Source organism: Sinohyriopsis cumingii, chromosome 8 (assembly GCF_028554795.1).
Source record: "Sinohyriopsis cumingii isolate HCF-2022 chromosome 8, ASM2855479v2, whole genome shotgun sequence".
NCBI lineage: Eukaryota > Metazoa > Mollusca > Bivalvia > Unionida > Unionidae > Sinohyriopsis > Sinohyriopsis cumingii.
In genome coordinates this window covers 92938770-92966596 of record NC_142968.1, presented here as the reverse complement: position 1 = coordinate 92966596, position 27827 = coordinate 92938770, and the positions used below count along the sequence as shown (strand labels likewise).

The window sequence follows — 27827 nt, the reverse complement described above, 5'->3', positions numbered from 1 at the left end:
AGTAAATTAGATCAAATAAGAAAGTTAAATGATAGAAGGTTCAGAGAATTCTGTGACTGAATATAACATCAATTTTAGAACTGGCACACTGACCCAGCATGCAGCAAGCAATGACCACAAGGCTTCTGTTGTTGCTGAATCTATGGTAGAGGAACTTCAGAAAGCAATGGAAAAATTTGCCATTGAAAAGGAGGCCAGCATTCTAGTTGCTATGAACTTGTATTTTGGAATTGTTATTGTTATTACCCATCAGCTGCCATTTTCACAGTCAGATTAACAGGTCCCTATTTGTTAGCCTGTTGTGTGATGAAAGTACTAATGTAGGGATTAAAAAGAAACTAGTTGTTTACAGTAGAATGCTTGATCTAGATACCTATAAGTCCCCTACTCACTTTGTATCTTACCTACAAGTCCATGGTGCTACTGGGAAAGCTATATATGAGGAACTGTCTCAGGCAACAGATTTTAAGAAAATAACAGCTCTAAATATATGCAAAAATGACAGTTATATTATTGACTCCATATTTGTTTACACTCATGGGACCCAGTGGCCCCATTTGGGTCATTTCTTGGCAGAAGACTGCCCTTTTTGACTGACTCACTCACTTGCCTTTTCTTGTAGTGACTTCCTTAATTCTTATAGAATTTCAACCATATTTTGTATGCAACTATGTATTGCTGCAATCTTGACTTAGTTTGATTTTCAAAAAGTAGTCTATCTTAAGTGGAATGTGTATGAAAAAAGTGATTTTTAGATTAAAATAAAGATAAACTGTACAAGACATGGTTGGTTTAAAGAGTCACTCTTTTCTTTCAGATACCTCCTTTATGTACATTATGGGCTGCCTGTGTATACTAAAGATATACCAAAACAGACATCCAGATATAAGTGCCAAGGCTCACACATCATACCTTTTAATGGCTGTTGTCATCTTCATTGCTGTCATTGGTGTGGTAAGAAACTATTTGTATTGCCACCCTTGTAACTTACATAGGTAATATTTAGGCTTGTTGGTTTGTTTGTGACATCATCAATGTAAGCCATTGTATACGTCCGTGTTTTGTTGCTGCATTTCATTGAAACTTTGCTATAACATTAATAGATGCCCAAGATTTGTGCCATACTAATGGCATATAGTGGTATCATCAAAGCACAATTCTGTTGTTAGCCATACTGGTCACAGACCAGGGGAGCTTATGGGATGACCTATTGTCCATCATCCATCCATTAGCATAAGTTTATTATTGTTACTCCTCCTACCTATCTGACATACAGTATGGCCACCATGGCAGCCATTTAAAATATATCACTATTGCTACTCCTAATAAAAGGAAAGTCATGTTAACATGAGGTTTTCACCAGAGACTAATTCTGATGCCTAGTTGGTTCTGAATGAAAAGGGTATTGATGTGACCTCAAAATATAGCCACCACAATGAACATTCAGAAAATCTTGTCACTAATTCTTATGAATGGATGATCATATAAACATAGGGTTTCACAACAAGTTTTCTAATGGTGTCCAGTTTTTCTAAATGAAAATGGTGCCATCTTTCATCCATTATGGCCACTACAGTGGCTAATTTTAAAAGGATATCAGAAATGGCTTAAGTACTCTACAGTTCAAAAGAAGAAATGGTATTATTTTGAATTCCTGGAAATTCTTTCAGCCAGTAGAGCATCAGTCCTTTTGAATGACTGTTTGTTATGTATTGCTGTGGAACTTGGTACTTGTTATGGTCATCATTGAAGATGCACATATTTATAAAAAATCTATGTTTCCATGGTTTGGGTAAGAATTATTGCCATTCTTGACTTACAGCATTTTGTAAGTGCAAATATTGTTGCAGATTTTGGTGGATTGCTGTGAAACATGGTATATATTACAGTCATTATCAGCAGATAGGCATGTTGACAAACCATTCTACACATGCTATTTGCAGAAGATTTACTTCTTTTCCTTTTAATTCATCTCCATCATGGGGCATGGGTGGTATGCAGAAATGGTGAGGATATAGTGCAGAAGCAAACTGCTCACCATTTCTCTAGTCTCAGTTAAAGAAATATGCATTATGTGAAAGCAAATTCATCATTGTAAGATGCATTTGCTCCATATTTTCTCTTTAGTTAACCTGTCTATATAGTATATAGTCATCTTCCAAATCACATCATATTAACGGCTAATGAAAGAACAGATAAAGCATTCAAAGCTGCCCTGCAGTCACGCATTTCTTTAATGGAAAATTCCATATAGTGACTTCATCATTTAAATTGGCATGTTTTATCTACTTTGGAAAATAAGCGGAACATCAGACCCATCATTGGAGAATAGCACCCTTCATATAGAACATATGCCAGATTGCCACTGGTCATTTTAACGTGTTGTTCACATACAGGAAATATGTACCAGATGTATGCATACCCTCTGAAGGATGAACCTCAACCAGAGCACATGCCTTATATTCATGCAAGCACACACCCTGTACAATGTTTCTGTGTAAAACGGCATAGACCCTGGTCTTGTATTATTAACTGATAGATTAGAACCTTCATTGGGATTTCAAGCACGCAGTGCAGACTCTGATTTTCCATCTATAATTTTGTCATCAGGCAGATGTGTATTACATTTAGCTTCAGGCAGATCTGTATTACATTTAGCATCAGGTAGATGTGTATTACAATTAGCATCAGGCAGATGTGCATTAGATTTAGCATCAGCTAGATGTGTGTTACATTTAGCTTCAGGCAGATGTGTATTACATTTGGATAGTAGGCAAAACAGTGTAGTTTAACAACATTTTAACTAACCTCTTGCTGCATTTGTGATGCAGTAATTATTGTATTACTAGTGGCCACAGAGGTCTATGAGAAACAAGTGTTGTTGTTATTATTGTTTTGGATCTTTGGAATTCTATTTTAATAAGACATTGACAAAAATGGCATGCTTTATTTGTCAATTATTGCCCTTCTAAGTCATTTTGTTAACATGGTTTACATTATTTCATTTATATCTAAGATCTTTTTGTCTAGGTGAAAGGCCTGCTAACAATCATTACTATTTTCCTTTTGGTTCTCCATTTCTGTTAGGGCCTTTCATTGATGAGTGAAAAAGCAAGAGATATCTTTCAGTGCAATCTTGACCTGACCGTATTTGAGAATGTTCATTAGAAGTGGTGATCGAGACCTGCAATAGATATATTCATAGTATATGGGCAGTTTCGATGTGTCCGACATGTTCTTCCATATGCCATTTCATAAGGCCCCAGTCTAAGCCCTTGGGCCTTTGCTCAATGTTAACATCTGCACTGACAGTGACATTCCTACACAACACAACACACCACATAAACATTCAGTAAGTGTGGGTTTGGTTACAACATTATCCCTCATTGTGTGGTGAATAATTAGTGTGGAGATGTCAGACCTTGGTCCATCTTGGTATGGAACCCTTAACACATATCACTTGGTATCTTCCTTCCAAATGCATTAAAAATTCATTAATGAATCAGAGAAGGTATAAACCAAGATTTTGCAGTTGGCCTTTAAGACATTTCATTTAGGGGGCGCTCACCAGTTATTATGTACTTTTGAGAGAGTGATGCATGTAAGGTGAAGTTGTTTGCATTTAAAACATGCACAGTGGAGAGAATGTTGGCATACCTCTATGCTACATTAATGTAATGTGGATGATACTTCTTTGGATATTGTACTTTTGGAAACTGTACATGATTTAAACACACTGCTAACTAAAATGACTGCTCCTTTGTGCTAACAAATCAGCCTGAATTAGGCTCAAGTACACTATCCATAACAGCCATTAAAATAGGGATGATGAATTTTGCAAGACTAGACAATACCAGCTTCTGAAAGTGCAATGAATGAATTACCAAATATATAAAATGTAAAAAAAGTTATCAGCTCTTTTTTATACAATTTACCTCTGAAGTTCAGGAAGTGAAAATGACCAAGTGGAGCTAGCACTTTTTTGAAAGGCGCACATCTGGAGTAAGGCCAAGCTGTATACTCTATAACCCATATTACACCCTCAATCATACACCAAAATAAAGGGAATTAAAGGTTCTTTGAATTATATCTAAGATATACAATGTCTTTTTTAAATAGCTAGTATAACCAGTGAGGAAAGCTGGGGAAATTTTTTTTCTTTAAATCCTAACCCTATGCAAAATACGAAACTGTAGAGCACCACCTTAGTCATATCCCAATTCAGGATGATCTCTACAGAGAAGTTGGGCATTCCTGGACAACATAGTACAAACACATTTTGTTAGTATGGTTTTTGGTTTATGACATGAACGACCTTCTCATTTGCAGTTCATGGAGGATAATTCAGAGAAGTCTGATCTTATCCCTTCTCAACATTTTGTCCCTTTAGATACAGAACTATTAACACATATAAACTTGGCATCTTTATTCAAATGCATAAGAAATATAGCTCATGCTTTGGAGAAAAGCATTAAACAAGACATTGTTTGACAAGGAGGTTTCTTTCAGCTCATCATCCTACTCATGGTTGGGGTGGACCTGTTACAGTTTACGACTGGAACGGCATCTTTAAGAGAAGGCTGTTCATATTAACCTCTTGGAAAATGAAAACCTTTCTCTGTGCCTTCCATACATGGGTAGAACACATCTATGGAAACATAGTCCTGATAATAACTGACAATTCAGTTGTGGTGATGTACCTCTGCAAGAGGGCAACAATCACCAGACCTTTACCTCATGGCACATTACTGGCCAGCTCAGTGTCGTGACCTACTCACCATCGGGTGGGTGGGGGGTGGCAACTGCTTCATACAGAGTTGTCCTTCTGAGGCTTGATATTTCTTTTTCATTTTTCTCTGTCCTGAGAAGCATGGGCCATATCAGCTCTTTTTATCAGCTGGGAGATACTATAGCAATACACCTTTCTTCCATCAGTTTTGATTATGAGTTTAAATAAGAAATCAGGGGCACAGACTGCAATGGCTCTAATTGCCCCACGAAGATGAAATATCCTGGACTGATATTCTTGATTTAGTAACAGATGTACCCAGATGAATCATAGCAACCTTCACTTGGCTCAAGCAGTCATGATGACCACTGTTCCATCCATTCCAGAAAAGACCTCCTTCAATCTCCTCCTTTCAGGGATGTCATGATCAGAAAGGAATTTGGAGCTTCAATTTTGGAGGGGATCACAACAGCTTAAGATCCACCATATTGAGGACATACAAGGGGAAATCTTGTGCTGTCTTTTCACATTCATGACACTCTCAGCACCCATTCCCAGATGGTTAACTTCTTTCTCATGAAGACAAGAAGTTAGATCCTATCACATTCATGGGATGAATGTTCCATAACATCAGGCAAGTTCAGACTTTGTGGAAGAGATGATTTTGGCCACAACAAGGTAATCTTCCATGTATAGGCAAATTTTGACATGTCCAGACCATGCTCACTAACACTTTCCCAGTGGAATCTCTCATGGGTTTTGACATAGCCAAACTCATGAACGTTTGAGTAATTATCTTCTCCCTTCACTGAAGCAGATATTATACATGACTTGCAATTTATGATAGCATTAACTTCATCATGGAGAGGGATTCATATCTGTAGATCCGAAATACATGCAGTTTTGTTCTGATGGTTCTGTTGTTCTAAATACACCTTGTTCCTTCCTAAGAACAGCCTGCTGTCACTAGGCAACCAACAGTGACTATTTATTATCTCTCCTTCATTGACCTGTCTAGAAAAGCAGAGCTGTATGATCCTATATGTTCCCTCTGAGATGTACATACATTATCTATATCAAATGTAATACATAACCCCACAAGCACTGGCAGCATGACTAAAAGGAGTTATTAAATCAGTGTACCTGTAACTCTTGCAGGATCAGGTACACTAATGAATATTTCAGCTTATGAAATAAAAGTGGCTTCTCATTTTGGGACATAGCAGCGGTAGCTGACTGACATTCCCATTTGGCTTTTTTTAGCTTCCATTTGTGTGACCTGGCCTCACAAAGAAGCAAACTGAATCTCAATGGGTTAGTGGTAGCTGCACAGTGAGCACTCCACATTCATGAAAGCAGAGCTTTGACCCAGACATGAATTTGCCACTTTAGCTGGATTTGCTTGGGATCTCCTGCACACATGTATAAACAAATTGTTTCTTGTTGTGCTAAACTGACATTAGAAGATGTTCATACTCTTTAATAGTGGAACAATCATGCTCCTACTGGGTGACACAGGTAGACATCGGATGCTCAGCATTTCCTTCTCCTCTAACCTATTGTCTTTATGTAATGTGATCAGGTAATTTATTTGATGGAGAAAGCAGGGGGTTTTTTTAAAGTAAATTTTATCTCTCCTGTAATACATATCTGATCACACTACAAATAATTCCTCCCACCCTTTCCTGCAATGCAAACATCCTTTAATGTTTTGCTCAAGTAAACAACTGGATTAAACTGGATATACTGGTATCCAATTACCAGGCAGAAAGGGTAATTGACCTGTAAACAGTTGCTAAGCTTTGTGTTTATAATTTATAGACAGAAAGATGTGTTTTCTATCTTTTTTCTGGAAGAGTTGGATTTGGAGTTAGCAAAGACAGTTATCCTTAATGTAATGTGATCAGGTAAAAAATTTACTTAAAATTTACTTTCCCATAATAAATCACTCGGGTTTTTTCCATTTTTTAAATGAGGGGATGCCTGTCTGAAATTCACTTGTATTTTGTTAACTTAATTTGTGTAGTACAATCTATAATCCATTAAGTAGTGTACATATATATGAAAAATCCATAAATTCCGGTATAGATTACATGTTATAAAATTCATGTTTCAGTCATTTCCCATTAGAAAACACAAATAAAACATATAAAAAAAAATTTTTAGTTCTCATTTGATCTATATCCAATTTGCACTAAACAATTCACAACAATATTGTTGCCACTAGCATGTGGCTATAGCTGTTTACATGCTTTGATTTTGGTCAGCTTGAGACAGCTATCATCTTGCCAAGGCTACCCAGGGGATGAGGCTAGTCATAAGGAAATGAAAACGTGCACAAATTAAAAAGTTTAACAAACATTTTTGTGAAATACCCCATCTTCATTTGCCAGATATCAATGTTTTCAAAAGATTGGATATTTAATTTTCTTTTATGCCGCTTTTGGTAGTGATCATAAGCATACACTTTTTCATGCAAAAAGGAAACTTTGATGGAACAATAAACATATTTCAGTCTCTTTGGAAAATGCAACAATTCATCAGATCCCATTGCAATTATTTAAGTAGGGTGCTGACTTCCTTTGATAAAAAGTTCTTTGTTTTTATTGAAGATTGTAGTCAGCTTTTGTTGATGTTGTTGTTGTTGTTGTTGTAGGGTTTAACGCCATTTTTCAGCACACGATAGGTTATACATGGTGGCCAGTATTAATGGTCGAGGAAGAACCCGGGAAAAACCCCGGAAAGAACCACCGACCCACGAGAAGCTACTGGCAAGCTTTCTCACATACCCACATTGGCCGAATCCAAGACTCGAACCTACGCAGACAGAGGTGAGACAGCAGTGATCCGTAACAGAGAGTGCTTTAGACCACTTGGCCACTCGGGGCCCCCAGCTTTTGTTGATGAAGGGTACATGTGTTATTGAAGTCAAAGATAAAGGATAGCTTCGGAGGACCAAATAAATGCATGTTTCTTATTTTGGCAGCAACATCAAATAATTTTAGAACATTGATTTTTTTATTTTCTTCATTTGCTTAGTATTTATACAGAACAATCGGTACTGCAAAGGTAATAGTTTTCTTTGATGTTGGAGCAAAACTATTTTTCTGGGTACGTTTTTAAAAAAAGAAGAAATTAGTCATCATTTTGTCGATTGTAGCAGTTTCTGTTCCTCCATTCAAAGGTTGATTGAAGGTAGCTAGTCCTGGTAGCATGGTTGTTAGAGTGTATCACAACATACATTACTCAGGCCATATGTCAGCATAAGTGGATTATGATATAACAGTGCACTATTAACTTAAGATGGTGTGTCAATATGAACATAGAATTTGTTTATTTAACAATAGATAGATTCCGATTCATTTTTATATATCAAGTTTGCAGCTTCCTTTCATGGAATATTTGAATTTGTCCAGCCCTAATCCAAGATACAAGTTTAAACAGCCAACAATGTGACACACAAAAAATATTGCCAGATGGTATATTTTGTCACCGGTAAGGAAAAATAAAAGCACAATTTGCAATATTGATGAAGCCCAGCGTGATCCCTGATAAAACTTTTTACATTTCGTTTTTCATACTTTTAAGAAGGAAAAAAAATTATTTTGTGTACAAGAAAAATGTTCATGAAATTTCAGGAGCCATGCCACGATCGTCTTATATTAGAATCCATACACCAGCTCTTCCCCAAAATGATACTAAACTTTTTACACGTTATTTTTCATACTTTTAAGAAAGAATTTTTTTGTGTACAAGAAAGATACATGTATATGAAACTTAGGAGCCATGGCACAATTATATTATATTAGAATGTGTGCTATAACTGAGCATTCTATAGTGGCATCACACTATTCTTAACTGATCGCATTGCTGTCAGTCTCTCCCACCCTTCCCCACAAACGTGAGCATCTTGTAGGTTTTGTTCAAGTTTAAACTGGTAATGATCTGGTATGTGGATAGCTATATAGCTTTGACAAGGGAATTAATGTGTAAGGTGCTTCCCTTTGTCTATATTATGAATAGACAGAAAGACTATTTTGTCTTTCAGGGAGGTCTCAGGATTCAGAGATAACAAGGTTATTTCCTAGTTTTAATGTGATCTGGTAAGTATTCTCAGAGAGAAACGTAATTTGCTTAAAATATTTCCTTTCTCATGCTTTCAGCTTTATGGGACAAATGTTTTTTGGATCCTATTTGCTCTGGTATACATGCTCGCTTCCCTGGTGTTAAGCATACATCTATACTACTTGGGTAGATGGCAGTTAGGTAAGTTATGTGAACTTTCTTTCAGTAGATAATTTATTTACTTTTGACTATTTGGCTATCACCCTGATGTAGAGGTGAATATCAGCAATTTAAAAAACATATCTATGTCATGAAATTTTTTACCAGATGGAAGTGCGCTAAATGACTGTTGATACATGCACCTCTTTTTGTTGTCTACCATTTCAAAGATGAGGATGATTATAACAATGAACATGTTAACATTGTTAATGATGAATATGGAGAAGATTATAATAATAAAAATCTGCATTGTTGTAAATAACGACATTTTTTATGATAATGCCCATTTTTTATGATAATGCCCATTTAATAGTACAGTGTGACCCCGCTATAACACGGTAGTTGGGAGCCATAGAACATGACCGCGTTATATACGGAACCATGTTATATGCAACCAAGTCATTTAGCTGAAAAAAACGTAGCCCCCAAATGCGGGCGGTAAAATACGTGCTTCTTCGGCACAGTTACCATCTTAAATCAATGCATATTAAATGAGAAGTACACCTGCAGAAAAAACAGAGAAGATATAATAGTTTACTTTATTTAGAGAACCATGAATTGGTACATATACATGAATCCTGTTTATATATAAATGTCTACTGTATAGCATGAATTGAGTATCAACACCGTGTACTCACCTGCGAACCTCATCATATACATTGAATCCACAATACAAGTGATTCCATTGAAAATATGCACACAGAGCTTTAAAATATTCATTAATTTTGTAAAAGGTCATATTGGTCTGAATTCAGTGGAAATACATAGCACAATCACGCAATGATTGATGAAGCACATTTACTTTAAGGTACGTTCCAATTTGGTAAAAGTTTGCGTTTTAAGCCACCGTTGGTCGCATTCGTAAGCATAAACTTTTTCCCTACAAAAAGGAAACCTTCACAGCACAGTAAACATGTTCCAGTCACGTTGGAAAATGAAAAAATCCATCAGATTCCATTGCTTTTATGTAAGTTTGGTACCGACTTCCTTTGAAGAAAAGTTCTTTGCTCTTATTGAAAGATTGTAGTCGGCTTTCTTTGATGAAGGGTGCATGTGATATTGAAGTCACCGCTAAAGGACAGCTTTGGAGAACCAAACGAATGCCCATTTCTTATTGTGGCGGCAACATCAAATAATTGTATTGCATGATTGAGATGTATTTTTTCCATTTGCTGAGTACGTTTTCATAACAGCTGGTGCTTCGAAGGTAATCTGTTTCCTTTGAAATTTCAGCAAACTATTTTAGCAGGGTACATTTTTATAAAGGAATTGGCCATCATTTAGACTATTATAGTTACTGTCCCTCCATGCCTACTGAATAAACCAATAGGTAAGATGTATTTTGTTTTTTACATTTGTGGTAGCAGCGTGATGCTGCTTTCCATGCATGCATCTAAAAATTAACAAATGGTCAATGGACGATAGAGATGCAGGTGTTCTGATGACAGGGATTATTACAGAAAATGTGAGTGTTCTGAAGGATTTAATTCTGAGTGAAAAGAAGAGGAATTTTACTTACCATCCGCATGCAAATGTCAGACTTTGTAAATATATTAATTACTAGCAAGCGGCCAAAAAATCTGATGATAGATTGCGAGACAGTGCCTCGTCCTGTTGATCACCATTACCAGAAATGTCAACAACGAAAAGCGGATATTTCACAGCATACAGAACTCATGCTAGATGTCAAGATAAGCGGATTAAGACGTAACAATGTACTGTTTAGATGGTTTGTCAGTATGGACAAAAAATTTGTTTATGTAACAATAGATCAATTTCAGTGTATTTTATATCCAGTTTGCTGCTTCCTTTCATGGGGCCTCAGAGTATCTGCAAAAGTTTAAACAGCCAATAATGTCGCCAATAAAAAAAAAAGCCACATGGTATGTTTTGCAGCCAATAAGTAAAAACAATCCAAGTTTGCGACATTGACGAAGACCTACGCGATCCCAGAATAAACTTTTTATGTGTTTTTTTTCTTCTTATTTTTAAGGAGATAAAAATATAAAAATTTCAGGAGCCATGCCACGACCGCGCTATTACCAAATTCGTGTTATAACGGAGCACGCTATAGTGGGGTCACACTGTACTATTGTAAAATTTTTGTATTGGTCTTCATTTTTATTGTCATCTTTTGTTTCCTCCTTTCCTCTTGTTATTGCCATTTATTAAATAAGAACAATAATTATTATTTAAAAAATAGTCATATTGTAATAATAATAATAATAATAACAATCATAAGATTATTATTATTATTATTATTATTATTATTCTGACCTTATTTAGTTTAATACCATGCAATATATTTGACCAGACTATCAGTTTTGTACATATCTGCCTGTCAGTCTGAATTTCTATTTAACACATGAGGAAACCCAGATAATTTGAATGTTTATCTTGAACAGCAAATGTGGAGTTGGGAACTATTATGCACTTTCTAATGCATACACACCCATGTTTATATGGACAGTACCACATAGTACTCAGCTTAACATGAAAAGTGGGAAGACAGAATGAGGCTAATTGAAGCATATTGGATTAATCAATTAGTACCATGAAAAGCAACAATAATTATAGACATGCAACATTAACCTTTATTGAGCAAGGTCTCATTTTTCTCATTGTATTTCCAAGAAAAAAAAATTTAAATTTTAGAAAAAAATAGAGTATTGTTCTGATATTGCAAGTTATTGGAAATTTAAAATGTTTACATAAAATAGCTAATCCAGTCCAATTGTAATTATTAAGAATAAATATTTCAACAATTTTTACTTTCTTTTAATGAAAATATTTTTTAATTCATCCTTTTTTTCTTGCAACATGCATTCCTATTTCAGATCGCTATGTTTTCAAAAGGTTATGGATGTTATTTAGAACAGATATATGTAGGTGCACGAAGCCCATGTATTTGGTAAGCAACATAGATTTATTCTCTTTAAGCTGTATTTAAAATTAATTTTCAGAATCAGCAGGCTTGGAACCAAGAACAATTCAAACACATAGCAAAATTCATGGAAAGAAGTTGGTGGTCCAATTGGAAAAATATTTATTTTTATAGCTGTAATACATAATCTGTGACTATTGCATAACATACTCTTTGTCTTAATGAAAAACCTTGTCTATTTGATGTGAATACATCCCATGTAGAGCAGAAAATTGTCAGTAGGACACAGACCACTTGTGTGCCTCACATGCCCATGCTCAGAAAAGTCATCTGTTTCAATGTACCATGTTAATGGATGTGTGTCAGAGTTGTGATCAGAGGAAATTTGCTTGTTGCAAGTGTTTTACCAAATTGCAACCTCACCTTCTCAGTGTTATATTTATTCCAATCAAAACTTTTCATTTCTACAACCCCTGCAGAGTAGTATGAACGACTGGTGTTTGTCCCCACTGGCCCTCTTTGTGGGCAAATTACATCTATACAAACATCTGCCCATCATGACTGAAACACATGGGTGCTTGCCTGTGTATGGTCAAAATTAAAAGTGAATCACTGGCAATGCTCATATAGTGGCTAAATGGTCATGGTGGGTAGAGACAGGGATTGGTTGAAAGGTCACAATGTAGGTCAGTGGGGCAAAAACCCAGTTTCATACTACAGTAGACTTGCCCACACAAATATTGTACTGTGTTAGCAAAGAAATTCATATTGGGTTTGAAATGCACAGAAGATAACAGTGTTGTGAACCCCCTGGTGAAAGTCAGGTTATAAATTAAAAATTGATGAATGAAATTACTATGTTTTTTGACTTGTTGCTTCGGTTGATTTATTTATTCAAATTATTATTCACTGGAATTACAAAGTGCTCATAATATTCTTGGACTAAAACATTAATTTTGGAATTATAATGGATTCAGACAAGGACATTTTGGATTATATTATTGTGATACATCAAAAACTGTTTGCAAATCATCACATTCCAGGCCATCAGCACATTAGCATATTCAAGAATACAGGCACATCAACACATTCAGTATCAGAATTTATTTGGTATACCACTAGAATTTGGTTGGAACTTGATACATTTGGGCTTCTAAAAGAACTTTTAGGCCTGTTTGGGGTGTAATTTACAATACTTAATCTTTTTAAATATTCACTTTGTATTCATGGGAAATAAATTATTTGTTGAATTTTACAAAACTTAGGTTTTGCTCTTTCTTGTTACTTTGTTTAAGATGGGGCCCTGAGTGGCTGTGTTGTCTAAAGCGCTTGCTATTACAGGTCACTGCCATCTCATCTCAGCTTGGGTTCAAGTCTTGGGCTCAGCCAATGTGGGTACAAGAGAAAGCTTGCCAGTAGCTTCTTGGTGGTTCTTTCCAGGGTTTTCCACCGTTTAATCTGGCCACCATATATAGCATATCTTATGCTGAAAAATGGTGTTAGACCCTACCACAACAACAACGACTTTGATTAAGATCATACAGAATTTTACATTTTACATTTATTTACTTCACAAATGGAAAATGGTAACCTATTTGATTGATGTCTGTCTTGTTTTTCTATTAAATATTACCATCATGAAAAAATAACAATATCAGCTAATTGCAAGTGAACTATAGGCCATGATTCTTAATTTTCATAAGGATAACAGTGATCCATTTACCACTGGCAAAAAATTAACAAGAACACTTGAAAAAATGATCTTTTTCCAATTGAAGTGCAGAGTCAGCAATGGTGTGTAGTGAAGTTGATTATGTGGACAATGTTCAGTTGAAAGCAAGGGTTATGACACCATATTGTACTTGGTCTTTATACACAAGTGGTCATAATAAACAGGTTGACTTATAGCATTTTGGTGTGCATAGATATATTATAAACAAATTTAACTTCGATAAGAGATAATAAACTCAGCTTCATCAGCATATAACGGTGGATTACATAATTTCAGTAAATGATACATTTATGATTCTGAACAATCACTGTATTATTACAACTTAATGCTTTCCTTTATTTCAGCATAGAATTGTACTGCTTTTGATTGGAGGTGTCATAAATTGGTCAATGTGAGTATTAATCATTTTTGTGTTTGATATAATCTATCATTTATATTTTCAGACAGTTTTTGCAGTTATTATTCCATCCATCATTTCCTTAAATTTTTTATCAATTGATTTTGAACAAAATGGAAAGGTATTCATCTATCCATTAAGTCCCCTGTTGTAAAGAAAATGATCCGGATTACTGTGTGAAAGGGCTTTCAAGCAAGAATTTACCAGTATGATATTACTGCCAGGAAAAAAATCATAATGTCACATACATAATTAGTGTAGCAGTTGAAAGTGGTGTTGGTATTATAATGTACACTGCTACAATATATAATTATTGCTGCCATTAGAAGGCATGTGGTCACTGTTTAGAAGTTCCCACTTTTAAGGAAATGCATCTTGATACAGTAACATTAGGTAATTACTGCAGCAATTGAAAAGCATGTCGCTATTGTATGTAAGGTAGGTACCATACAAAAATGATGCTGTTAATACTGTCATCCTAGTGATGATACCAAGTTTTGTATATAATGCAGATTTCGAATGGCTGGCCACCATAATAATTGATTGCTTATGTTAATTGGAAATGTGTTTATGGAACATGAATGCACAGCTATTGTGACCTAGTTATAGGTGGATGGTGGTTTTATCACCATGATGCATACAATCATAAAGTTGCTTATTTTTACTAGCCCTCTTATACTTCTGTGACTTAAATAAAAAAAGGGGGGTGGGTGAAAATGTTGCTACACTGTATTTGATTTCCCATTTAAGTGGATTTATTTAGTAGGTTCTACAAGGTTTATTCTTAATGAGCTTGTATTGCACTTGCAACTTTTTAGTGCATTTACAAGTATATCTATTGTTCTTTTCTATAATATTTACTAAACATACCAAATATGACCAGTCATCAAAATTCAAATTCGTTCAATTAGCAGCAAATATGCTATGTGTAATGAATGCTCCTGTAACAGTTTTTTATGCATGTTGTCTGTTTCTTATGTAGAGCTTTGTTGGGTGCTATAACAACACCAAGAGATTTTGCTTCACTCTTACTGGCTGCTTTTATTGTCAATTTAGTGTGGTACTGCACATTTTACATCTTCATGAAGGTAAATCATAATGCAAATTTTGGCTAGCACCTTGGTGACTGACTCCTTTAGTGCTTGACATGTTTCCTTGTCATGCAGTGCTTATTGCATATATAATCATCACCATGACTACAATTATTTCAGAAAAGAAAAAGTTTGTCATTAGTCCACAATATGCAGAAACCTCACCAGCAGAACTTTCAGAATACCAGTTTTTGTCAGACATGTCCAATTGATGATGTAATCAACTAAGTAAGTCCGACTTTGGTCAATGGTGCCCATATCTCGAAACCAAGGAAATGATGTAAGCAACATATTCAACCATTATTATCACCCACAAAGTTGTCTTTGGGGAGATATTTAACCATCAGACTTAACCAATGTCTGTTTAGTTAATGTTAACATATCTTGAAGGCCTTTTGTCTGCAAACAGAGTTTTAAAAAATCATAAGAACAGCTTAATATAATGTAGGAAGATAAGATTCTGTTCTGTGTGATATTTTAGAATAAATATTTGAAGTGGAAAGATAATAATGAATGGATAATACTAATACTGATCCAAATGGAAAATCACACATTTTTCAGTACATCTTTTCATAAAGTATATATTTTCTTATTTACAATATAATAACCTCTTCTTTTAGTGTCTTATAATAAATGTTGTAAATATCCACATATCCAGTGGCTACATTAAATTTTGGAGAACAAATGTCTGGCAAGAATATGAACATTTGGAAGTTCTGCTCTCAGGCTATCATTCACACATAGCTTATTCACTCATGTGATGATTTTCAGGACTGAAACAAAATTTATGTCAAGATAAATGATCTTCCAACTAGAAGTTGGCAATATTAACAACGAGTTCTTGGTCCATAGAACATTATATTGGTCCATACAAATTAAGTGTTGGTCCATAGCATATTCCATTGGTACATAAGAATGAATTATTGGTCCATACAAATTAATTGTTGGTCCATAGCAAATTGCATTGGTCCATAAGAATGAATTTTGTTGGTCCATAGCAAATTCCATTGGTCCATAAGAATGAATTGTTGGTCCATAGCATATTGCATTGGTCCATAAGAATCAATTGTTGGTCCATAGCATATTGCATTGGTCCATAAGAATGAATTGTTGGTCCATAGCATATTGCATTGGTCCATAAGAATGAATTTTTGGTCCATAGCAAATTCCATTGGTCCATAAGAATGAATTGTTGGTCCATAGCAAATTCCAGTGGTCCATAAGAATGAATTGTCTCTCAGTAAAGGCATAATCATTGTTCAGTTGAATTTCATCATGTCACCCATTAATAATGAGCTGTCATTAACATTATGCTTGGATTTTAACCATGTGCAGTACCATTTCTCCATTGAATGTATTTCCCAAATGGAAATATAAACTGTCACATTGCAGACATCATAACAATATGTGTGTGATTTAGATTTTAACATAGCTTTATCAATTTTCCAGTCATATTGCCATGATGTCTGCACTGTGGCAGTTTAAAGTGATGTCTAGCACTGGGGCTTCATGCCACAGACATGTTGCATGATGTCCCACCCAGTCACATTATCCTGACACCAGGCCGACTAGTCCTAACACTAACCTCTTAATAATGAGTACCTTGAAAATTACAAGAAAATCAGCTGCTGGGAAAAAACTTTTACTTGACAGACTCTGACAAATTGTTCACATGCAGTTAAATTTGCAAGAGAGATGACAAATGGAATTTCTGTGTACATAAAATTGAATTAATTTCATGTATTGATAGTGTTAATTATTCAGTGTAAATTCATAAATCATTAACCCCTAGGCAAAACAGCTAGGCATTCCCCTACAGCATACTTGCAGAGAGATCACCTTGATCATTGTTAGCCTTACCAGTGCCTGTATCCCTGAAACTTGCTGACAGCACTTAGCTTGCGGATTGGATGGTCTACCATGAAAAGTTCTTGATTTTAGACCGCTCACAACTAAAGATGTCACTTTGATGGATTGACCTTTGTACCCACACAGGAAGTCTAATCCCTCTTGTATTAATCCAGTGCATCATTTATTTCCATCGCTGTTTATGAGTACAGTGTGACCCCGCTATAGCACGCACCGTTATAATGCGAATTCGGATATAACGTGGTCGTGGCATGGCTCCCAAAATTTCACATACATGTATTTTTCTTGTGCACAAAAAATTCTTAAAAAGTACGAAAAAAATGTAAAAGGTTGAGGAAGAGATCGCGAACGAATACAAAATGCAAGATGATCGTGGCTTGGCTCCTGAAATTTTATATGTATTTTTCTCGTACATGAAAAAGTATTATTGGCTGCAAAACATACCATGTGGCTTTTTTATTTGTTGGTGACAATGTTGACTGTTTAAACTTTTATATACAACCATTGGTTTGGAGTGCAGAAATTCAGAGGCCCCATGAAAGGAAGCTGCAAACTGGATATAAAATGCACTGGAACTTATCTATTGTTACATAAACAAATTCTTTGTCCATACTGACAAACCATCTAAACAGTGCATTGTTATATCATAATCCGCTTATCCTGACATCTAGCATGAGTTCTGTATGTTGTGAAATATCTGCTTTTTTGTTGTTGACATTTCTGGTAACAGAGATCAACCGGACAAGGCATTGTCTCATAATCTATCTTTCATCGGATTTTTGGCCGCTCGCTAGTAACTAATATATTTACAAAGACTGACATTTTTATGTGGATGGTAAGTAAAATTCCTCTTTGTTTCACTCAGAATTAAATCCTTCAGAACACTCACGTTTTCTGTAATAATCCCTGTCATCAGAACACCTGCATCTCTATATCGTCCGTTGACCCTTTGTTTTATTTTCAGATGCATGCTTGGAAGGCAGCATCACGTTGCTACCACAAATGTAAAGAAAAAAAAAAAAGAAAAAAAAAATACGTCTTACTTTTTGGTTTATTCAGTAGGCATGGAGGGACAGTAACTATAATAGTCTAAACGACTGCCAATTACTTTTTAAAAATGTACCCAGATAAAATAGTTTGCTAAAATTTCAAAGGAAACAGATTACCTTTGTAGCACCGACTGTTATGAAAATGTACTCAGCAAATGGAAAAAATACCAGTCTCAATCATGCAGTACAATTATTTGATGTTGCCGCCACAATAAGAAATGGGCATTTGTTTGATTCTCCAAAGCTGTCCTTTAGGGGCGACTTCAAAAGCGCATGCACCCTTCATCAAAGAAAGCTGACTACAATCTTTCAATAACAACAAAGAACTTTTCTTCAGAGGAAGTCAGTACCAAACGTAAATAAAAGTGATGGAATCTGATGGATTTTTGCATTTTCCAACGTGATTGGAACATGTTAACTGTGCTGTCAAAGTTTACTTTTTGTAGGGGAAAAGTTTATGCTGACAGCAGCTTAAAACGCAAACTAACTTTTACCAACTTGGAACGTACTTTAAAGTAAATGTGTTTCGTCATTCGTTACGTGATTGTGCTATGTTTTTCCACAGAATTCAGACCAGTATGACCTGTTACAAAATTAATGAATATTTTAAAGCTGTGTGTGCATATTTTCGATGAATCACTTGTATTGTGGATTCAACGTATATGATGAGGTTCGCAGGTGAGTACACAGTGTTGATAGATTCATGCTATACATTAGACATTTATATATAAACAGGATTCACGTATATGTACCAATTCATGGTTCTCTAAATAAAATAAACTATTTTATTATGTCTTCTCTGTTTTCACTACAGGTGTATTTCTCATTTAATATGCATCAATTCAAGATGGTAACTGTGCCGACGAAGCACGTATTTTACCACCTGCATTTATTCCCCCATTTTTTTGTGGGGGGGGGGTAAATTTTCTTCAGCAAACTGACTTGGTTGCATATAACACGGTTCGGATTATAACGTGGTCGGGTTTTATGGCTCCCAACTACCGTGTTATAGCAGGGTCACACTGTACAATGTGACCCTACTGCAGCACAGTGGTTGGGGTCCATAGAACCCGACAATATTGTTAGACAGAACCATGTTATAGCCAGCCAAGTCAGCTGATGAAAATGATGCATGTAACTAAAAAAAAAAGATGGCAGAGAAAGGGTGTTACAAGAGCGTGCAAAAATATGTGCTTTACATCAAATGAAGACAAAACTAGTTTGAAATTCACTTGTACATTGACAGATCACATTGTGTAGTACAGACCATACTACATTAAGTACTGGACATGTATTTGAAAAATCCATGAATTTGAGTCTAGATCACGTGTTATAAAATTCATGTATCAGTCACATCCATTTAGAAAATAAAAATAACAGATATATAAAAAATTGTAGCCCTCAATTGATCTATGTTCCATTGTCAACAAACTCATGCCACTAAACAATTCATTACAATATTGTCACCATGTGCCTGTTGTTGTTTACATGCTACATGTACATGTATTTAAACTGGCCTAGATTTTGGCCAGCTGAAGACAGCTGTCATCTGGTGTAGGCTACCCAGGGTTGAGGCTACTCATAAAGCAATGAAAATGTGAACAAGTTAAAAAGCAGCTTGATAGCCAGATATCTTTGGTTTCTAAAGATTGGAAATATAATTTGCCTTTTATGCCTCTGTTGGTAGCAATCATAAACATAAACTTTTTCCCTGGAGAAAGGAAACTTTTGTGGTACAATACACATCTTCCGGCCACTCAAGAAAATGCAACAATCAGATTCCATTGCATTTATTTAAATTTTGTGCTGACTTTCTTTGAGAAAGGTGCTTTATTTTTATTGAAGATTGTTGTCAGCTTGCTTTGATGAAGAGTGCATGTGTTGTTAAATCACAGCTGGAACAACATTGTAGGGCAAAGCAAATTCCCATTTATTATTCTAGTGGCAACATCAACTAAATGTAGAACGTTTGTTGAGTTTTTTATATTTGCTTAGTATTTATACAGAACAGTTGGTGCTTCAAAGGTAATTAGTTTTCTTTGAAGTTTTAGAAAAACTTTTTTCTGGGTTCATTTTTATAAAAAATAGCCTCATTTAGTTGACTTTAGTCATTCCTGTTCCTGCCTTCAAAGGTTGGTTGATTGCAGCTAGTCCAGAAGCAGGACTATTAGAGTGTTATCACAGCATACAGTACTCAGGCCAGATGTCAGCATGACTATTAGAGTGTTATCACAGAATACAGTACTCAGGCCAGATGTTAGCATGACTATTAGAGTGTTATCACAGCATACAGTACTCAGGCCAGATGTTAGCATAACAATATGAAATTTCGGGAGCCATGCCACAATTGTGTTAGATCCAAATTTGTGTTAGAATAGAGCATATTATAGTGTGGTGACACTGTTATTCCTCTCTGCACCAACCACTTATCAGTCCATCAGTCTGGCAACTGTTGAACTCCTGTTTGAACGGCTAATGCACATGTGCAGAATGTCCACTAGTGAATGTTTTTGATGTATGGTATTTCTCTGCCATGGCCTTTAATCTCAGAAAATAATAACATCTTGGCAGAGAACAAATGGTTGGGTTAGGTCTGTGGACACCAGTTTTTGTGATTTTGGTGGTTGCTAAAAAAGCAAAGATTTAAAGACCCAATAATTGATAATTCCTACATGGAAACAACAGGACCAATCCCCAATATGTGTATGTACTAACAAAAATTTCATCTTTACAAATCACGAAATTGAATTAACAGTAATTCATTCTAGGTTTAAAGATTTCTCTCTTTTCAAAACATTGTCCTTACACCAGCATGAACCCTAATCATTTCTGTTTATGACCATTCTTTCCCATTTCCTGCTTTCTGCCCAATCCTACAGAGCACTGTATGGCGCCATCACCAATCCTGGAGATTTTGCCAGCTACCTGCTTGCCATATTCATCGGCAACTTGATCCTATATTGTGCATTTTACATCGTAATGAAGGTAAGTAAATACGTTCTTACAGTTATCCCAGTTTTTATTAAATAGCGAGAATATTTAATATGGGGGAAAGGTTCTTTTGTTATATCATATGTAAAATATTATATAGTCATTAGCCTCAATAATGAGTAATTGATTTCATATGTGAAAGAATATGTTTAAAGTACATGACCTATCTTCATGAACTTCAGGGAGAGTTCCTGATTCACACTCTAAGACTTGGCCAAAAGTGTGAATAAAGCTGGAATGTACCTGAAACTTGTCAAGAATATTCATTATGTATATATGTATTTGAAAAATCTATTGGAGATGAAGGCTGTAAATAAAATGACCACCTGTATGAAAGCAGAACAGTTCATATGATATATCCAACAGTTGTAGTCATGTGATATCTCCAAAAATTATAATCACACAGCTTGTATGGTATCTTCAACAGTTTTAGCCATATTTTATATGATATCTCCAACAGTTGTAGTTATAATAGGCATAGTTTATGTGATATCTCCAACAGTTGTAGTTATAATAGGCATAGTTTATGTGATATCTCCAACAGTTGTAGTTATAATAGGCATAGTTTATGTGATATCTCCAACAGTTGTAGTTATAATAGGCATAGTTTATGTGATATCTCCAATAGTTGTAGTTATAATAGGCATAGTTTATGTGATATCTCCAGTATATGTATTTATACTGTATATACTTGATTAGATGTTGACTTGACTATAAGTTGAATCCCTCCCATGAGAGGTGCAAAAAGAGCCTTTCGATTTTACCCTCCTTTAAGTCAGGCAGGGTTCTTATGGTCTTTGAAGCTTTTTGACAGTTTTGGAAAAATGAGGTAGCATTTTCAAGGAAAATCAAGCAGATTACCCTTTGGTCTTTAAAAGTCTTTAAAAACTGAAATAAACCAAAACATTTTAATTTCTTTCCATAATCACAAATAAAATTGTCCAAGGTTGTTAGATTTGGATGTAATCGAGTTTTCCTGGTTTCTTTCTTTTGATTAATTATAGTTTGAATTTCATCATTAAACAATATTGTAGTATTTTGAATTCATTGTTTTCTCATATAACATAACTTGTATACAAAATGTTAGTGAAAATAGGTCTTGGAAAGTTTGGGAAAAGTCTTTGAATTTATCATTGAGAATTCTGTATGAACCCTGTATTATGCAAGTTATGAAAATATAAATCAGATCAAACTTTTATTTCATTGAGCATAGTGCTTATACAGTCAAGCACAAAATATAATACAAATACAAGCTGTTTGTGCTTATACGAAAATAGAAGCAGTATACTTGTAAACACCCATGGTAAACAACATTAATTCACACTTCATTTTACAGCCAGTAATATTTAATTTACCTGTTACATTTTCAAATTATTAAATCCAGATAATTGCAGATACAAGTATTGTGTAATGAGTGTTATAATGAAACAGATAACAGTGCATATCATATATACATTTCTGAATGGGAATAGTGACACGAAATGGGAAAATCAACAGTATTTCTACATACCGCTAACATGTTGAATTTCCAATATTACCCCTAGATTTATAAAATTTACTGTATGTCATGTGTATTTGATGACCCTTAACTAATGTATGAACTGAACTAAGTTTTAAAAATCACTGACTTATAAGCATGTATATATGGTGGTTTATGTGATATCTCTTACAGTTTATAATCATTGGTTGTGTGATACATCTGACAATTATAATCATAGTGTATGTGATATCTCTTACAGTTTATAATCATTGGTTGTGTGATGCATCTGACAGTTATAATCATAGTTTATGTGATATCTCTTACAGTTTATAATCATTGGTTGTGTGATGCATCTGACAGTTATAATCATAGTGTATGTGATATCTCTTACAGTTTATAATCATTGGTTGTGTGATGCATCTGACAGTTATAATCATAGTTTATGTGATATCTCCAATCAGTAGAAAATCTCCCTAATGCACCTCTGCGCAGATCAAGTGGTTAGTTTGATACAATTTGTATGTGCTTATTATGCTGACATTTGTAATTATCTCTGGCCATTGGTCAGTTGATCTGCTTTTAACACATTAATCATGCTGAGGATAATGAGAGCATTGTGCCTTTCCCATGGATACCTTGAGGCAGCGGACTGGCTGACCTGGGCAGGTATCAAAGCCATGACCCTTGAATTAAAGTCTGATGGTTTACCAGTTGATCTAAGCAGCTCATCTTATATTTTATATACCTTATAAGTAATGTTTCTTTATTATCTAACAGTATTTTTTATTTTTTGATAGTTATTTTTTACATTTTCATTTTTTTCTTGGAAAATAAATTATTTAGTTGAATTTTACAAAGCTTGTTACTTTTAACTCTTTCTTTTTACTTCTTTTACGACTATTAAGTCATAATACCACCAAGAGACAAGAGACTTGTCCCATTGGTACTAAATAGAAATGGTGCCAATCTGATATCAAATATCACCACCATGGCATTGATCTTGAAAATCTTATCCTTCAAAACCTAAAGTCATATTAACATATTAGTTCAAAATTTGCTGTTCCTTCAGTCTAAGTATATTTAGTGTTTTTTTGGTTACAACTTTTTATTCCTTTGAATGTATATTAAATTGCACAAAAGATAAATACTAAAAGAGATTTGGGCCATGTTTTGCATTGTTATTGCCTGTGATTGGCATATTGAATAGAGGATATTATGAAGGTAACATATTGTCGATTGTATATGATCTCCTTGTACCATTAGTCTTTAACACACAAAAGCAAGGGTATTTTTTCCCCACAGTTGCAACACAGTGAAACAGACCACTTTAGTTGTTGTTGTTGTAGGGTATAACGTCATTTTTCAGCACATGATAGGCTATACATGGCGGCCAGTATTAATGGTGGAGGAAGATTCCCGGAAAAATCCTGGAAAGAACCACTGACCCACGAGAAGCTACTGACAAGCTTTCTCACATACCCACATTGGCTGAATCCGAGACTAATTATAATCCGAGACTCGAACCCACGCAGACAGAGGTGAGATGGCAGTGATCCATAATGGAGAGCACCTTAGACCAGACCACTTTAGTCTAACAGCAGTGGATTAGTTCTACTGTAAGATGAGTAACTTAATTTAATATTTTCTTTTACTCCAGTGGAGGTCATCAGCCTCCCTGCCTACAGATAGAATTGTATTACTGATGTTAAAATGTAGTGGGGGAAGATAAAACTAATTTTAATTAGGAGTGAGATTCAAGATGGCTGCCAGAGCTAGCAGCTAGACATAGATCTCTCTCAAGTGTTCGTGTTTTTCTGTCAGTTATGAATATGATGGAGTAATTCAGGTTGGAAATATTAGTGTCTGAATGTTTCCTCATTGGATACATATACTTAGGATTCCTGATGACTATGCAATTTAGAAGGAAAACCATACTTTTTATATTCTATGTAAAAGGTTTTTGGTGTTATTTCTATGATGTGTTAGGGCCTACACTGACTATTTGAGATGACCCCTTATTGTACTTGTGTGCTTGCTGTAGAGATATCCATACAGTCATTTGGGTTACTAATCCACTAACCTTTGGTGACCAAAAAGCTAAAGTACTTGCAACTCTAATGTTAGCACCATGAGTAATAAGAAAACAGTTCCAACTACCCTCAACTCAAGTCTGCAAGGGAAAAGGAAAGAAAGTTCAAAACCCCAAACCAGTTCAAGCAATAACTCAATCCAGTGCAGCACAATACTCAGACTTAATTATGGACACTGAGGAACTGAGTGATGTTTACTAAATCCAGAGAGATTTGCAAGATGTTAAATCAACCTTGAAAGGAACTGTTACAAAAGAAGACATCAACTTATTGGTTACAAGAGAGGAATTAGGTGGGGTGGTGTCAGACGTTGTGTCTCAATTGTTTGACAAAACGGAAATAGAGTTGAAAAGAGAAATGGAGCAAGAAATAAAAGATAGGATGACAGATATGCAAGAATGGATGGAATCTTTAGTGTTTGAAAATGAACAATTGAAAGAAAAATTAGAAAATTCAAAAATGGAGAATATGAATTTGAAAGAAGAACTCAAAACCACAGCACATCAGGCAAACAGAAATCAAATCAAAATAAACAATACTCTAGAAAAAACAGTGTAAAAATATTTAACATGCTGGAGACACAAAGTGAAAATTTGAAGACCAAAAGGTTTAGTTAGTTAAGGAAACTACAGGTAAAGACATGGACCAGAGAGACATAACCGCCATCCATAGAGTTTCCAGACCAACAGGAGTACCAAAGCCAGTAATTTTGAAATTCATGAACTCTGAGGCCAAAATAGCCATCATAAAAGACAAAAGAAAACTGAAAGACAAATATTCCATAAGAATAACTGAAGATGTCACCCAACTAAACAGGGGTCTCATTAACAGGCTCTCTCAGCATTCTACGATAGAATCTGCCTGGTACTTTAATTGTCAGGTCTGTGCCAAGACAAAGTTAGGAAGAAGACTCAGATTTGACCTTTTTGATGACATTGATGCAGTGGTTAATTTCAAATCATAAATCACATATATCACTAAATGGCATCATTAGACTTTTTTTCTCTTCTTCAGCTATCAGCTTATTTCAGAGAATTGTCATCTTTGTATATGTTTCTGTATTTTGTGATGATTGTGCTGAGGTTTGTGTATGCCTTTTATATACCTTGTGCAAACAACACTTCATAATTATTATAATAAATTCTAAATATGATGATATGTATTAAAGTATCAAAATATAAAAAGTTATTATTATAAATGAAACAAATACATAATTAATTATAAATTGTAATGTAGAAGCAACATATTCAAACAAGATGTGATTTAATAAGCCAGCACTGAGGTTTCAGTTTTTTTTTCAAACATTTTTTTCTTCTTCTCATTGTTTCATTTATTTAACCAAGCAAAATGCTTGCTCATATTCCAAATTTTTTATTTATCATGCACCTTCATATTTTGGGGGAGTTGTGGAAGGTAGATAATTGCTCTAACAGTTACTCTTTGGGCGAACAAAGGTCTTCCTTAGCTCACTAAATCTTTTGTAGTCTTTATGATTTAACTTGTAACTTGTAAATATGAGTAGCAGTTCACATGTGGCTGAGTAATATGACAGTATTACTAAGTACATGAGTAATATGACTAGTATTACTAAGTGCATGAGTAATATGACTAGTATTACTAAGTGCATGAGTAATATGACTAGTAGTACTATGTACATGAGTAATATGACTAGTATTACTAAGTGCATGAGTAATATGACTAGTATTACTAAGTGCATGAGTAATATGACTAGTAGTACTATGTACATGAGTAATATGACTAGTATTACTAAGTACATGAGTAATATGACTAGTATTACTAAGTGCATGAGTAATATGACTAGTATTACTAAGTGCATGAGTAATATGACTAGTAGCACTATGTACATGAGGAATATGACTAGTATTACTAAGTATATAAGTAATATGACTAGTATTACTATGTACATGAGTAATATGACTAGTATTACTAAGTGCATCAGTAATATGACTAGTAGTACTATGTACATGAGTAACATGACCAATATTACTAAGTACATGAGTAATATGACTAGTAGTACTAAGTATATGAGTAATATGACAGTATTACGAAGTACATGAGTAATATGATTAGTATTACTAAGTGCATGAGTAATATGACTAGTATTACTAAGTACATTAGTAATATGACTAGTATTACTAAGTATATGAGTAATATGACTAGTATTACTAAGTGCATGAGTAATATGACTAGTACTAAGTATATGAGTAATATGACTAGTAGTACTATGTACATGAGTAACATGACCAATATTACTAAGTACATGAGTAATATGACTAGTAGTACTAAGTATATGAGTAATATGACTAGTAGTACTATGTACATGAGTAATATGACTAGTAGTACTAAGTATATGAGTAATATGACTAGTATTACTAAGTAAATGTATATGATTGCCTTAATGTCACTCTATCTACTCAAATCTGGTTAGTTTGACAGTTATAACTGTATGTATAATGTGTGTGTATGTATGTGTGTGTGTGTATATGTATGTATGTATGTATGTATGATCAAACTGGTTTTGTAAAAGGAAGATACATTGGTGAAAATACAAGAATTTTATATGATATTATGCACATTACAGAAGAGTACTGTTCCGGTAGAAAAAACGTGAGGTACTATGGATCTGTAGTCATCAAACCTTGTACCATCAAAGCTTGTGCTGTCTCTCTCTGCATATTGAAAATATTGGGTACATGAGGAATCATTGAAAACTGATTTATCTCCAAACTTTTATTTTTCTTTGCTTGTCTAATCCTCAAAATCCAAACATTTTCAAAATAAAAGTAGAACGGAGAAAATTGCAAAGCAGCAATCATGTGAGAGACCATTTCACCAGCAGAAATTGTTGTTGTTGTTGTTCTAGGGTTTTAACGCCATTTTTCAGCACAAGATAGGCTATACATGGCGGCCAGTATAACTGGTGGAGGAAGAACCCTGGAAAACCCAGGGAAGAACCACCGACCCACAAGAAGCTACTGGCAGGCTTTCCCACGTACCCACACTAGCCGGGCCTTGGACTCGAACCCATGTAGACAGAGGTGAGATGGCAGTGATCTGGAACGGTGAGCGCTTTAGACCACTCGGACACTCGGGGCCCCTCCAGCAGAAATAAAATTCTTCATCATTGTGGTTTATCGGCTCAGAGGCTTTTGATCTTCTTCCAAAACCAGCCTTAATTTAATGCTTCAACCGACTTGTGAAATGTGCTGT

At 34.9% G+C, this 27827-nt stretch overlaps 1 protein-coding gene across 1 annotated transcript in view; it reads left to right on the top strand.

Moving 5' to 3' along the window:
- LOC149794152 (SID1 transmembrane family member 1-like) overlaps nucleotides 1-27827 on the top strand; it is a 156399-nt gene that overhangs the window by 78838 nt on the left and 49734 nt on the right. Inside the window, exons 16-20 of the mRNA XM_089968233.1 lie at nucleotides 818-954; nucleotides 8893-8995; nucleotides 11851-11924; nucleotides 13974-14020; nucleotides 20915-21020. Of these exons, the coding sequence (XP_089824359.1) occupies nucleotides 818-954; nucleotides 8893-8995; nucleotides 11851-11924; nucleotides 13974-14020; nucleotides 20915-21020 (467 nt within the window). The remainder of the gene's footprint in view (nucleotides 1-817; nucleotides 955-8892; nucleotides 8996-11850; nucleotides 11925-13973; nucleotides 14021-20914; nucleotides 21021-27827) is intronic.